Source organism: Crocodylus siamensis, chromosome 2 (assembly GCF_052110815.1).
Source record: "Crocodylus siamensis isolate JL-2025a chromosome 2, ASM5211081v1, whole genome shotgun sequence".
Taxonomy (NCBI): domain Eukaryota; kingdom Metazoa; phylum Chordata; order Crocodylia; family Crocodylidae; genus Crocodylus; species Crocodylus siamensis.
In genome coordinates this window covers 164,695,634-164,710,206 of record NC_143396.1, presented here as the reverse complement: position 1 = coordinate 164,710,206, position 14,573 = coordinate 164,695,634, and the positions used below count along the sequence as shown (strand labels likewise).

At 46.9% G+C, this 14,573-nt stretch overlaps 1 protein-coding gene across 3 annotated transcripts in view; it reads right to left on the bottom strand.

Moving 5' to 3' along the window:
- The window catches only part of NAAA (N-acylethanolamine acid amidase), a 31,225-nt gene that overhangs the window by 7,252 nt on the left and 9,400 nt on the right, over positions 1–14,573 (bottom strand). For all 3 annotated transcript variants that reach the window (XM_090032035.1, XM_090032036.1, XM_090032034.1), the window contains 4 exons: positions 12,873–12,999; positions 10,070–10,160; positions 9,015–9,091; positions 631–803 (listed from right to left, as the gene is read on the bottom strand). In XM_090032035.1, the coding sequence (XP_089888161.1) occupies positions 631–803; positions 9,015–9,091; positions 10,070–10,160; positions 12,873–12,999 (468 nt within the window). The remainder of the gene's footprint in view (positions 1–630; positions 804–9,014; positions 9,092–10,069; positions 10,161–12,872; positions 13,000–14,573) is intronic.

Here is a 14,573-nt window from a genome sequence, read left to right as displayed (position 1 = left end):
GCACGTCGGATCAGCCTCCCTGGGTCATGTGCAGACATCCTGAGGTACTAAGAAAATGTGCATTAGCCTGCCTTAATGTGCATTAACTAAATAGCACAGTTTTTTTGGTGACATCTTAATGCACATTAAAATAGGCTTATGCGCATTGAAGTGAATGTGCAGTATGTACCAGGTATGTGTATAGTGAATACTACACTGCAGTGGGGAGATATCTGAAGCAGCCAAATCACATCAGCATGGAGGCAGACTGAAACTAGTATCCATACTAGCTCATTTAAAGCTAGCTCATACATCTCTACACCATGTGGTCTGCATTTTAGGCATACCTTATGTAGCAACAGCCCAATCTTGTTCATCAGTTCTGCTTCATATGAATCAGAGTTTGGAGTTCTCTCTCTTAGTGACGAAAAGGGAGTTAAATGCTTTTCACTTCTGTTAAACCTGAAGAACTAGCATTTAGAGAACAGGAGAGATGGATTCTTATTATGCACCAAAAGACTTGTTTGCTAAGTTGTTGTTCAGAGATGCAAAATACTCCTCCACCTGGGTCTTTGGTGTTTTGAATACTCTTCTGCAAGTCCCGACTGCAGCTCAGAAGAGAGGAAGAGAGCAGTATTTGTTTCTACTTACCCTCCATCTAGGGGATCAAGAGGCCAGATGTCTGCTGGACCCTCCCTATTTCTTGTTATGACCACACCTTCTTTGGGCACAGTCCCTCCCACAATGTAATAAACATCCGCAATGATTGGAGTACCAGCCAGCTTGAAAACAGCAGACTGAAAGTCTTCAGACTTGCTCAGGGTCTAATGAAAAACAAGACCACAAGGGATAAATACTGCACAACAGGCTGAGGTTCTGTAAAAACACATCAAGATATCTCAAAGGGAAGATGGAGCTGGGTCATATAAAGGTTGCTATTTACATAAAGGGTAAATTTGGCCATAGTGATCAGGCTGGGTGGGCTGGCATAATATGGGAAAACTTTCTGATTTAGGCCATGATCCTACAAATAATTTACGCCCACTGCAAACTAAGCTCATGGGTACTCGTGTGGAAATCAAACAGGTACTTGAACTGATGCTTGCATTCAAGTGTCTGAAGCACTGAGACCATGTATAGAATCAGAACAAAAACCCCTCCTCTCATGAGTAGGGATCTGGGTTTTCCATTCATCATGGAAAAAATGTTGATTTTCTCCTTTAAAGAAAAACGTGGGAAACAGGAGGTTTCCCCTTGCAGGTTGGCAGAGTTACAGCCTGCAAGGGGCTGCTTGGGGCTGGGGGGAGGCAGGAGTAGGGCAATCTGGCAGGGGGTGTCATGTACATCTATATACACACACATGCATGTGGCAGCATGGAGAGCAAAAAACAGTTCTTGCAGCTTCCTGCAGGTAAGTCTATGGTTGGGGGAGAGGCGGAGGGCACACTGAGGCCCCCACTTTGAGGGAGGGAGTGGGGCTGGGCTGGAGCTGGGGGCACTGCCCAGCCACAGTGCTGTGTGGGGACTGGGGCCAGGGCAAGAATGCACGGCTGTGGGACCCAGTTGGGGGAGCAGGACAGTCACAGGCAGCTTGTCTAGAGGGCAACAGGAGGGGCTGCAGGATAGGGAGACTACAGCAGGCAGCCTGCAATCTTACTGCCTCCATGGGCTCCACTTTGGCTGTGCCACCCATAGGGATGGGGGGAGCTGGACTCAGCACTCTGCTGCAGCTGCAGCAGCCGCTGCCTCCCTCCTGTGGGCAGCAGCCAGGGCTTGGGCATTGCTGGGGGGAAGAGGGAGGCTGCCTGCCCTGGTCCTGGTCCCATAGCTCTGGCAGCTGGGGGCCCCTCCGGCAGGGCTGGGGGGGGGCGGGGGGCAGGAGACTGCGGGTCATGAGTGAGGGGCATCAAAAGGGCTGGGGGGATGCAGAGCTGTAGGTTGAGAGTGAGGGGCAGTGGCAGGGCCAGGGGCTGTGGGTCAAAGTGAGGGTTAATGGCATGGGCAGGGCACCAGCATATCATGGCTTTTCAGTGCGACAAGGCGGGGGGGGGGGAAAGGGGCTGTAGCAACAAAGTCTGGCACCTGAGGCAGAGTCTGCAGCAGCAGTCCACCTTCGCCCCATGCACAGATTCAGGGGGCACACCCCCCAGGCTTGCCTGGGAGTGCACACAGCAGCGGAAGCCACACTTCCCCAGTCCCCACATCCCCCAGTGAGCTGTTCACGGTTCCATCCTGCACCCTGCTCTGGCTGGGCGGTACCTGTTGGCACCCCTTTGCTTCAGTGCCTTCCTTGCTATGGCACTGTTTAAACAGAGAAAACCAGGATCCTTGCTCATTAGCAAGCAGATCATCCCAAATGTGGTCCTTTTGAAGTAATTTGGCCCACCAGTAAGAACAAAGAAACAAGATCAAGGCTGGGCTGTTTAAAGGCTTCTTAAGAATTCACAGCAGTGTAAGAGTAATGTTGTTTCTATCTGCGATAGTCAAGAAATTATGTGAACGGCAGTGATTTCTTGGGGTGATATCTTTTATTGGACTATGTACTTGGGATAAAGTTAGACAAGGAAGAATGTCTTGCATTCAAAAGCTTGTCTAACATTATCCCACCCTGTTACTAGACAAGGGAGAAAGAGAAACAGAGGTACTGAGGCCATAGGGGTTAAACAGAAGGGAACCCCAAGGCGGGAATATAGAGAGCTATATTCTTACAGAGGAAACAGTGACTCACCAATTAAGGAATTAACAGCTCCTTCACAGGGGTCAGGCAGTGGGCTGGGGAGAGTTACCTGGCTACTTAACCCTCTGCTGGAGGACCTGGAGGGGAGGTCAGTTTTCAAGTGGGACCAGAGTTAGTGTCCAGGGACAGTGGTATGCAGACTAGCAAGAAGGAGTTCCTGACATGGGAACTGAACAGCTCAGCTGCCAGCAATTTGAAAGAGACAAAAAGAAAGGGGGTGGAGGGAAAGCAGCTTGTTAGGGAAATTTTGAATTAAGAGATAGAGACTAATTAGACAGGATATGATTTTGTGGATCCTTTTTCTTTTCTTTTTCCCCCCACCATATTGAAGGCAGAAGATTGTTTTTTGTTAAGTGGGCACTTACATCATTTTTTTGGTTCAGATATTTTTGGAGACTACTCTGGTGGTCTGTGGCAGGACTGTGAGGGGAGGAAGGAGGTCCTAGAAGAGGTTGAGGCAGAGGTGTGGATAGAGAACCCAACTGCCCCTGAAGGGTAGCAAAAGGGGCTGAGGTCCTGGTTATGGGAATGGAACTTGTGGACTACAAAGTAGTGGCTCCATCCTGAGAATGAAGAGCTACATGTACAGGGAATGCCCAGCCAAGCTTGGCTCCTGTGGAAAAGGCCAGTTGCTGAGGAGAGAAGAGGAAGAGTAGCAGCGTGGGATGCCCATCCCAGGACTAAGGTGAAGGAGGCTGAGAGAGAAAACCTGATGAGCAACATCCAACAAGGGCAATCCCCAACCCTGCCACCTGCTTCCCAAACCTAAAGAAAAGACCAAGGTGTGGCAGGAGAAAAAGGAGGCAAACCCACGGAAAGGGGGATTATGACAGCAGGCTATGTCCCCCAGGTAACTAGGGAAGAACAGGCAGATTGCCTTTGATGATCAGTGAAGCTATCACACACCCTAAGAGATCCTTGCCTCTCTCTCAGGAATTTATACACCAAGTTCCCAGTAACTTTTGATGAAATCTAAGTCTTAACACCTTTGAGATCCCATGAATATCTCAATCAAAGCACCATTCAAAATATGCTTGCATGCTACACTCTGGCACCTATGCTGGGGGTATCCTATCCCTGATCTAGTTCAACCCCTGGCTCAAGGCCAAGTGATTTCTGTTTCAACCAGTCCAGATAAGTGTTTATCTAACATTTGTTTAAGTATTTAAAAACTTCCAATGACAGTGACTCTACTACCTCTCCAGTTAATCTGTTCCACAACTTAATGACTCTCAGATGCTAACAGAGCTATTCAAAACTAAAAAAAGTAAGTGTGAAACTCTGTGCAAGCCTAAGTGTTGGCGAAATTATGGAGAAAGAAAATTCACCGTTAAAGGCGTAATGATCCTCTATACTCAAACTAGAAATACTACAGTGCAGCAACTAAGAACAAATAGAGTTTGTGAAATTAAAGGCAGACAACAAATGCCTTAAACAGTATATAAAGAACAAAATGCAACAAAACATTAACAATATCTGCATCGCTACTTGGACCAGAATTTCTTTTTTTTTGGTATAAATCTCTCTCACTGTTTGCTTCCCTCCCACCCCCGAAGTTATGCAAGAACCATTCTTCACATATGGTACAGAGATTACTATCATTATCTAGCTAACATCTGGATTTTCATTTTAGATGTCCCAAACTAGTATCAGCATATGAATCACAGCCAGCCAGGAAAAAAAATCAGGTTGGATTTGCATCCCATTGTATAAATATTTTCCTTTTATCGCATTGCTTAAAATTGTGTTTTTTCCTCTACAGCTAGCACAGGAGCTGGGCACTGAAATCCTAATCTTCTTGTAGATCCTCATGTTCCACCTTCTACTTTCATTTTAACTTGATATACCAACGTGGAGTTTGTTAACCAAAAGTACAATTCCTTTAGCTGATAGATGAGTTACACTTCACACTGCCAGAAATGGTTTCATAAAAATATTACTACTGTCTTTTGGAGGTTCAAGGATTAGCTGCTAAGAGGAACTTTGTAGCAGAACAGGAAAACTACGAGTGGCAATGTTTCAGCAAACAATCTTATTAAACTAGTTGTGTCCATAAATCAATCTTAGGCATTTGTGAAGAGTAAACAAGAATTATTTTTCTTTTTCAAATCAAGTTGACTAAGTAGTTACTACAGCCCTGTTTCAACACGTTTTTGAGTTTGACATGTGAGAGAGGTATTTGTGACAGAAGTAGAGGCTGCGAACTACACTACTGCTTTCAGACACTAGTGGAACATACTGCTTATTTTACCTGGATAACAAAGCATTTTTGTTTAATATGAATCATGACTCCAAGAAACAGCAGGACAGATTTATCTCAGTAGAGGTCCAGCAACATTTGAATGCATTCTCTCCCTAGTTTTAGGGTTGTCTGGGTGATTCTCATTCTGAAACAGAAGTACTGGATGAAGTTATATCTTGACTAGGCAGGTACACTCACTGAACACAATGTAAAATCCTTCAGCACTCCACTTTCCATCTCAGTGGATGCATCTACACATGCACTAATGAGCTTTTACAAATGTGCAGATTTTATAAATGATTGGAAGATCAACTCTCCCCCACATTTACACCCTGTTGATACTGCACAGCTAAGATGGGCTGGCCACCTCTCAAGAATGCCTGACACTCACCTGCCAAAGAAAGTTTTCTATGGAGAACTGTCAAATGGAGTACACTTTTGCGGTACACCAAAGAAGCAGTACAAGGATGCCCTAAAGGTGGCCTTAAAGAGTTTCACCATTGACCCAGAGTCATGGGAGCAAATTGCTCACGACTATCCATTCTGGAGGTCCCAAATCCAGAATGGAGCGTTGGCCTTTGAACAGCAATGCACACCAAAAGCAATAAAGAAACACGTGGCTAGGAAAACAAAAACCTCCTGTATCCAGTTGTGGAGGAGCGAGCATGGCTGCGATCGGAGAAAACGGAGAGCGCTGCTTCTGGAGCCACTGTCTTATAAGGACAGAAACTCTGAGAGCGGAGCAGAGTGGCGGGACATGAGGTCCGACAGCGGGGAAGGAAGAAAAAAGAGAAAAAAGGGGAACAAAGGAGGATTCCCCAGAGGATCTGTAGCAGAACTGATTACGCCCCAATTGTGCCTGGAGGAGAGAAACTGATTGTGCTCCCAGTTGTGCCTAGAGAGAATGGAGCGAGGGGCAGATCCCCAAAGAAAATCCGAGAGGTGTGGGACATACATCTGTAATTGTAAGGAAATGAAAAAAGGGGATTTTTGTTAAAACTCTCCTTCTATGTTAGAGACTGTTTTGGTTGACTCTCCAAGAGGATTCAGAACTATCAGCTAAAGATAAGGCTGACTGTGGACCCCAGTACTACTAAAGGTAAAAGAATTTCATGTAGAGGGATCTGAAGATATAAGATCTCTCTTAACATGGAAAGAAATTGATGAAATAAAAGAAAGGAGAGAAGATTTGTAGGTAGAGTCTGTTCATGAATACTAAGTTCAATTAATTCATGTTGGCTATTGAAGGTTAAAGACATTGTGTATGACAAAAGAGTTAAAAAGTTAATACTGTAAGTGACATTAGAAAAAGATGCAATTAACATCTTCTGTCTGACAGTGTGTGAGACCTGTATGAATTTGTAAAAGGAAAAATAAAGAAAAATGAACGACCTTAACCAGACTGTGGCTGGATATCTAACTTCAAGGTCGGGTGTATATATGGATGAGCAGATTGGATGATATATGCATATTGGGTGCGAGTCACATAAAAAGGGTATAAGAATGAACTAACAGAGAATAACCTTCCCGACTAATAATATCTAAAATTAATATTAATAATAATAACAATATCAAAGACGGGGCAAGTGGGCAAGTCAGGCATATTGATGGTTCATAGAACAGCGGCAAGTGTGGACAAGGATACCGTAAGACAAACCACAACACCAATCCTCATCACTCTCCAGCCTCTGCTGCAGCAGACTGTTCAAAGCAAAGATTGGTCTTGTAAGTCACCTAGCCTCCACCCCCCTTCATTCTCTTCCCTTTTTTCTCCTTTTCCTTCTTTCTCCTTTTCTCTTTTCTCCTTCCCTTTTTCTTTCGCACTTTTCTCTCTTCTTTCTTCCCCTCCCCACACTGGATGCAGTTGTCTTCGCCCGCGAAGGACTAAAGTATGTACACAAATGTGCATTAAATTTAGTACCTGCAATGAGGTACTAAATTAATGTGCATTAGGCTGCACTGTGCAGTAGCATTTTTGTATGCTTTTTTAGTGATGCTTAATGTGCAGTAGACTATTTTATTTTGCATTACCATAATGTCATAGTTTTTACGCAATGCTTTAATGTGCAGTAAAACAGTCTACTGTGCATTAAAGAGCATCTGGAGACGTGCCCGATGTCTAACTAACAGTATAACTGCTTGGCAGACTCATTTATACACCGCAGCACCTTACAATGTATCTTGCCATGTGCGAAGGGAGTCTTTCCAAACCAAACATGGGGGCAATATTGGCTATTTTACAACAAGTGCCTGTAGGACAGGAATTGTCTGCACGTATACCACCTTTATGAGAGTTTATGGCTCTGTCTAGAGCAGGAGCAGGCAAAATATGGCCTGTGGACTGATCTGGCCTGTCAGGCAATTTCATCCAGCCTGTGGTCACCCACCAATTAATTGTACTCAACCCAGCCTGTGCACTTTGCTCCCACTCTCATGCATGGATGGACCCCAGCCCTGGCCAGCATGCTGAGCTTCTGTGTGGGGCCACTGCTGCTGCTGCCGCCAGGGGATCTGCTTGGTTTCCCTAGCCTCCAATGGTTTTTCCTTGTGTCCCTGCTGCAATGCTCACTCTGGGCACCAGGTAGAGAAGCTGCAGCTGGGTGGGAGCACTGAGCATGGGGATGGGGATAGCAGGAGCTTGGAACCTGGACTCCATGCCTAACAGGGTAGTGGGAGTGCAGAGCTCAGGTGGTCAGTGGGTGGGTGTGTAGGTATGGGGGGACACCCCCACATACCTCCCTCTATGGTGCACAGCCCTGGCTGCTGGCAGCAGCAAGTGGTAGGCCCTTGGGTGCTTGTGGCCCGTGCAGGCACAGCTGCCCGGCAGCGTGTGGCTCCAGCCCATTTTGGGAGCTGCATGTCGTGGCAAGAAGTAGAGCCAGACCTTTTATTGCGTGGGGCTCATGTGCAGCTCCTGGGACTTCCGCACCACCGGGGGAAGCCCCATGCAATGGCGCCAGCTTGCCTTCCCTGCTCCCTGCTGCCGTGTGCACCTCCCAGGACTCTACCAGGAAGCAGGGAGTGGGGCTCCCTGCCACTTCTGGTGGAGTCCTGGGAGGTGCATGTGGCAGCAGGGAGGGGGGAAGGCAGCCATCTCCATCAAGCAGGTCTTCTCCCGGTGATGCACGAGTCCCAGGAGCTGCACATGAGCCCGACACAATAGAGGTGGGCCAGCCTGGGTACACCCCTTGTTGCCACATGCAGGTCCTGGAACCAGCTGGAGCCAAATGCTGTCAAACAGTGACACCTGTACAGACCATGAGCACCTTGAGGGCCCGTCGCCTGCTGGTGCTGGCACTGCTTGTGGGGGCTGGGCTTCATGGGGCAGTATGTAGGGGGGGTCCCCACATCCCCCCACCCTCCCTTATACCCCAACCCCTCCACATATGCACCCACCCCCTGCCCACCCCCCCATACACAACCATATGCCCTCACAAGCTTGACACCCCATCATACACATATACACCCAAACCATCACACACCCACACTAATCACACCCCACACACTCTCCCCAACACACATACCACACACAATATACCAGTGTAAGACTTTATTTTTGAACTATTATGCAATCGCTTCTATATACACTAGGCAAATACACATGAATCAGGACAAAATATTTTTTGAAATAAAATTAAAATATGTTATAGGAGATGTTTGACTTTTAGTACATAATTGTTTTTTTTTTTTCTGGTTCCAAGATGGCAACCCCTTCCCAAAGAGAGTACTTCTGGGGTCAAGGCAGAGGAACTTCCAATGGCAATGGATGGGGGTTAGAGGGCAGGACTCCCAGTCTGAAGACGGTGACCAGGGGTGAGGCAACTGCCAAAGGGTGGGGCTACCATTGCATCCCTCAACAGCTCACCAAAACTAATTAAGCAGCCCTCCAGCTGAAATAATTCCCCACCCTGTCTAGAGAATACTCTTCTCTACAAGTTATATACTTGCCTGCGTAGCCAAGTCATTTTCTATGCAAATGGCAAGACAAACGCTGTTATTATAGTCTGCAAATAGCTTCTAGCATGTGGAAAAGGGAGGAAAAAAACTAATGCTTACATCTCTGATAAGCCAGCTGACTGGGTAATTTCGATTCAAGAAAGCAGCTACTGCATTTTCCCACCATGCACCACCACCTGCAAAAAATAAAAGGGAAACACACAACCATATAACTCCTGTTGCTAAATATGTCCTCCATGTGCCGTCATTATTCTTTTCCATTCTGCCATATGCATCTTTTTTTTATGGGTCTGACCAACTATTTAGTTGGTCTAATAAAAGATACCACATCTACACAAAGAACCTTGTCAACCATTGTTCCCATGTTCGCAGTATGGGCGGTGCACACAAAGATTTCCCTGCTACATCACCATAGCGACGCACTAAAAGTGGGGAGTGTGCCACTATGGCGACATAACTAGTGATCATGTGTAGATTCACATGATCACTATGTCACCATAGCACACGCCACAGTAACAAAGTTGTCACACGGTAACATGTAGACACACCCAGAGTGGACAAAAAAAGGTATAATGTACATTCATGTCCAGAGGATTAGAGATGTTGCCTATCTCACCATAGTGGCTGCCATCTTTGTATGGCAGTATGGTAGAACAAGGACAAAACCAGCTGAAATAGAGTACATTTGTCCCACTGTAGAAAAGGTGAGGAGCATGGGGTGATGGCTGCATTTTCCACTCTACTGAACTGCTTACGAATGATGGTCTACCATTTAATTTACAACTGGGAAGTTAAACTATTGCAATGCAGTGGTACAATGGTTGACAAGGTTCTTTGTGTAGATGTGGTATCTTTTATTAGACCAACTAAATAGTTGGAAAATTGTTCTTTGCAAGCTTTCGGAAACAAACGCCCTTCTTCAGGGATAGGGAAAGTTGACTTAGTTGACTTTCCCTATGCCTGAAGAAGGGTGTTTGTGCCCGAAAGCTCACAAAGAAATGTTTTTCCAACTATTTAGTTGGTCTAATAAAAGATATCACATCTACCCAAAGAACCTTGTTTGCCTATGTCCTTCAACCAACATGGCTACAACCAATAACCCTAAAGCATGGTACAATGGTTGGCATTAACTATAGGCAGTATGCTTGGCTTACCTCGTTCATTACCAGAGACTGTAAACTTGTGCGGACTTTGTCCAGTCCATAAGCCAACATAGCCACAGAAGGTAGTGCCCCTATATGCTACCTGAAAATCAAAGATGTACAGGATACCAGAGTTATGGGACAGAATTTTTTTAATGCAAATCATATTGTGAAACAGTGTCCTACATTCTACCTATTTCCTAGAAGGAAATAATGATTCCACTGTGGGCCCTTTGAAAAATTAACGCAATAAAAGTACACAAATATACTATCTGTCCTCCTCTGGGGAGGAGATATCAAAAAACGTAAGTCTACTCCATATCATTTAGTAATTAGAATCCAAGTACTATGAAATGTTGAGTTAGTGAGTTAAATCTGAGAAGTTAGTTTCAGTAAAATATTTAAAATTTTTAATGCAAACCTTGGCCATTGAACATAATGTCTGCAGAAGGCTTCCCCATCCCTTACTCCACCTGATCCTTCCTGTACATGTTCTAGTATTTTCTCCTTGTTTTAAATGTCACCAGTGACTGTTTTTCCAACTTCCCTTTGGGAGGCTGTTCTTCAGCCAAATACACTATGCTGTGAGAAAGAGTATTCTGAAATCCAGCCCTAACCTTCCCTTCTCTCAATTTCCATCAATTATATCCTAGTTATACCCTTCCCAAATGCAGTATCACTAAAAGCTCTTTTCCATTCTGGTGGCTTCCATCCTTCTAATATTTGTAAACATGTATCATCCCTTAACTTCACAATTCATATTTTTTTTCTATCAGGATTTCCTAATAGATTAGCCTTCTCCCAGCCCCAAATGAATTTTGCTGCTTTACTCTGAACTTGAACCAATTATTCAATCTCTTGCTAGCAACCTGGTATTCAGGAAATGCATCTACAAATACAACCTTAGAGAAAGATACTAAGGTACCCAGATACTATAATAAGAGCTATCATCCTGCATGGTGAAGAACTCCAAATAGCAAATGTTTGTGTAATTTATTATCAGGCCCTGCATAGATGATTCACCGAATCTACCTGCTTAAATACATGTACAGCCATATGCCATTCCCAGAAAGTAGGGATGCTAATATGATCCATGGAGCAGTGTCATCTGGCCCACAGGGCTGGAAATTTGGTAAAGGGGTGAGTGGCAGCAAAATTAATGACTGCGACTTTCTACTAAACTGATCCAGAGCAATGATTCATGTCACCTGGCCCATGGGGGTGCCTGAGGGCCTTGGAAATTTGATGGCAGGATGCGTGGCAGCTGCCACAGCTCCCAGAGCCAGGACAATGCTGCTGCCACTCATCCCACTGCCAAATTTCCAGGCCTGTGGGTGAGGTGACACAGCTCTGCACTCCAGATTTCATAGTTTCATAGTTTCTAGGGTCGGAAGGGACCTGAGCAGATCACCTAGTCCGACCCCAAGCCATGGCAGGAAAGAATACTGGGGTCAAATGACCCCAGCAAGATGTTCATCCAACCTCCTCTTAAACACCCCCAGGGTAGGAGCCTGCACCACTTCTCTTGGAATTTGGTTCCAGACCCTAGCCGCCCTGACCGTGAAGTAGCACCTCCTGATATCTGACCTAAACCTACCCTCTGCCAGCTTGTGACCGTTGTTCCTGGTCACTCCTGGCGGTGCTCGGGGGAACAGTGACTCCCCCAGTGCCTGCTGATCCCCCTGACTTGTTTATAACAGGCCACAAGATCCCCCCTCAGCCTTCTCTTTTGGAGGCTGAACCGCCTCATAGGGCCTGCCCTGTTGTCCCCTGATCATACGAGTGGCCCTCCTCTGGACTCTCTCCATGCTGTTCACATCCTTCTTGAAGTGTGGCGCCCAGAACTGGATGCAGTACTCCAGCTGCGGCCTGACCAGCGCCGCATAGAGGGGGAGGATCACCTCCTTGGACCTGCTCGAGATGCATCTGTGGATGTATGCCAAGGTGCGGTTGGCCTTCCTGACTGCCTCCCCACACTGCCAGCCCATGTTCATCTTGGAGTCAATGATGACCCCAAGATCCTTTTCCGCCCCTGTGCTGACAAGAGGGGAGTTCCCTAACCTGTAGGTATGGTGCCAGTTGTTCCTCCCGAGGTGCATCACCTTGCACTTGTCTGTGTTGAAACCTATCCTATTCTCGTCCGCTCACCCTTGTAGCCTGTCTAGGTCTGATTGTAGCCTGTTGCATCCTTCCAGTGTGCCCACGTCCCCCCACATCTTAGTGTCATCAGCAAATTTGAAATTTTACCCCCTCGTCCAAAACACTGATGAAGATGTTGAACAGTGCAGGCCCAAGGACCGAGCCCTGAGGAACCCCACTGCCCACGTCCTTCCAGGCTGAGAAGGACCCATCCGCTACCACCCTCTGGGTGCGGCCCTCCAGCCAGTTGGCGACCCATTTGATTGTGTGGGTGTCTACACCACAGTCCCCCAGTTTCTTAATGAGAACGGGGTGAGAGACAGTGTCGAAAGCCTTCCGGAAGTCCAGGAAGACGATGTCCACTGCTACCCCTGCATCTAATGATCTGGTTATCTGATCGTAAAAGGCCACCAGGTTGGTCTGACAGGACCTGCCACTGATGAACCCATGTTGGTTGCCCCTAAGCATGCAGTCCCCTGCTGGCCCCTCCTGGATGTGTGCCAGCATAATTTTCTCAAACAGCTTGCCTAGGATTGAGGTAAGACCAGTGGACCAGTTCCACACAACTCACAGGGCCTATAGGGAGCCCTATGTTATTCATTTGGCTTGTGCAGCCAGACGTTTGACACTCCTGCCATAAAAAATGCCATCAGTCGATGTCACACACAAACCATACCTGCCCATTCTTTATAAACTGCACATCAATTGTAATCTTGCGTAATATATCACCAAAATCATAGTCCAGGTTCCGGCCATGGTAAATGTTTCCTTTGTAATCTTGGGCAACAATGCTGGTACAGAAACTGGAAGCAAACAAAAAATCCAGAAGAAATTACTTTAAAAAAATGAGGAGACGTTTCTCAATTAACCTAGATGAATGAGGCTGAAAAATTCTGAAGAGCCTTAATGGTGTACTATAAACACACACAATAAAACAGCTATAATTGGAAGAAAATAAACTGCCTTACAAAGGTAGACAGTTACATTAGAAGCATTCAATTGTCAGAATATGACAATAAATTTATATTGACTTTGAATCACATGACCACATACTACTGTTGAAATAGTAAAAACCATAGCAATTGTTTTTAACAAATTGACATACGCATTTTGCATATTGTTGTACTGTGCGCAGTTCTTTGTACAAATAGTTCACCCAGCCAGAACTGTAGTCCAGTACCAGAATTCCTGCCCATAGGAACTTGGAGGTCATTTTTAACAAGCAGGCATCTCCCTTTCCCACAACAACTATAAATAATCCAAGTTTACATTGTCTGCAAACTTTCCCTCAGACCTCCTTCTCGCCTGCGGTCCTTGTTTTTTCCCTAACATTGCCCTGTGGCAATGGTAATAAAGCTACCACAGTGTAGCACTGATGCTGTATTTGAAAGGAAAGAGAAAGACAGAACAATGAAAGGTATATAGGAACATGGAACTGGAAGGAGCCTCCTTGGCCTCAATCCAGGCCCCTGCATTCACAGGTAATCCTTAACCCAGGGGTGGGCAATTATTTGGGCCAGAGGGCCACATAGTAAGTTTTAATAAGCTGTTGTGGGCTGGGTCAGAACCTCCCGCCCTGCAAGCAACTCACCAAAACTCCCTATGGGGCTTTGAGTGGGCAGGGTTTGGGAGTGGGATGGGTGTGCAAGTCCGATTCACTCCCTGCACAGCCTGCCCTATGGGGGACTGAGGGATGTGTGTATGGGGGGTGGGGTGCAGCCCACCAGCCTGGCCCTGGCCAGCATGCAGCTTCTGGCAGAGCTGTTACTTGTGCGGCTGTAGCCAGCTGGGTGCTGCTCTGCTCCCCTCACCTCCAGCAGGAGCTGCCTGCTGTGGTGTGCTGGCTGGGCAGGGGAGAAGCTTTGGCTGGGCGGCTCCAGCTCCTGGCTGTCTTCCACCCAATCTGCCAGTCTACAGATGGCTGCTCATCGTGCTGGGTGGGTGGAAGGCAGGCAGGACCTGAGCTGGAGCCATGTGCGCCGAGGCAGGAGCCATCTGGCTGAAGCTCCCGCAGTTCAGAGTGGCACAGCAGGGGCAGAAGGATGTGGAGGAGCTGCAGCTGGAGGTGAGGGGAGCAGAACAGCCTTGCCAGCCTGGGCCCTCACTAACACATGCAGCTTCCAGCAGGGCAGTTTCTAGCCTGGCTTCAGCAAGCTGGGTGCTGCTTTGCTCCCCTCGCCTCCAGCTCCTCCTCCTGCCCCACTCCAGGTGGGCAAGTGGGAAGAAGCTTTAATCAGGGGGCTCCTGCTGGAGGCGAGGAAAGCACAGCAGCACCGGGAACAGACCTGCTGGAAGCTGGGTGCGTTGGTTGGGGCCTGGGCCAGCAGGTGAGAGCCTAGCATAGCCTGCTCTGGCAGGAGCAGGTGTAACTCTGTCC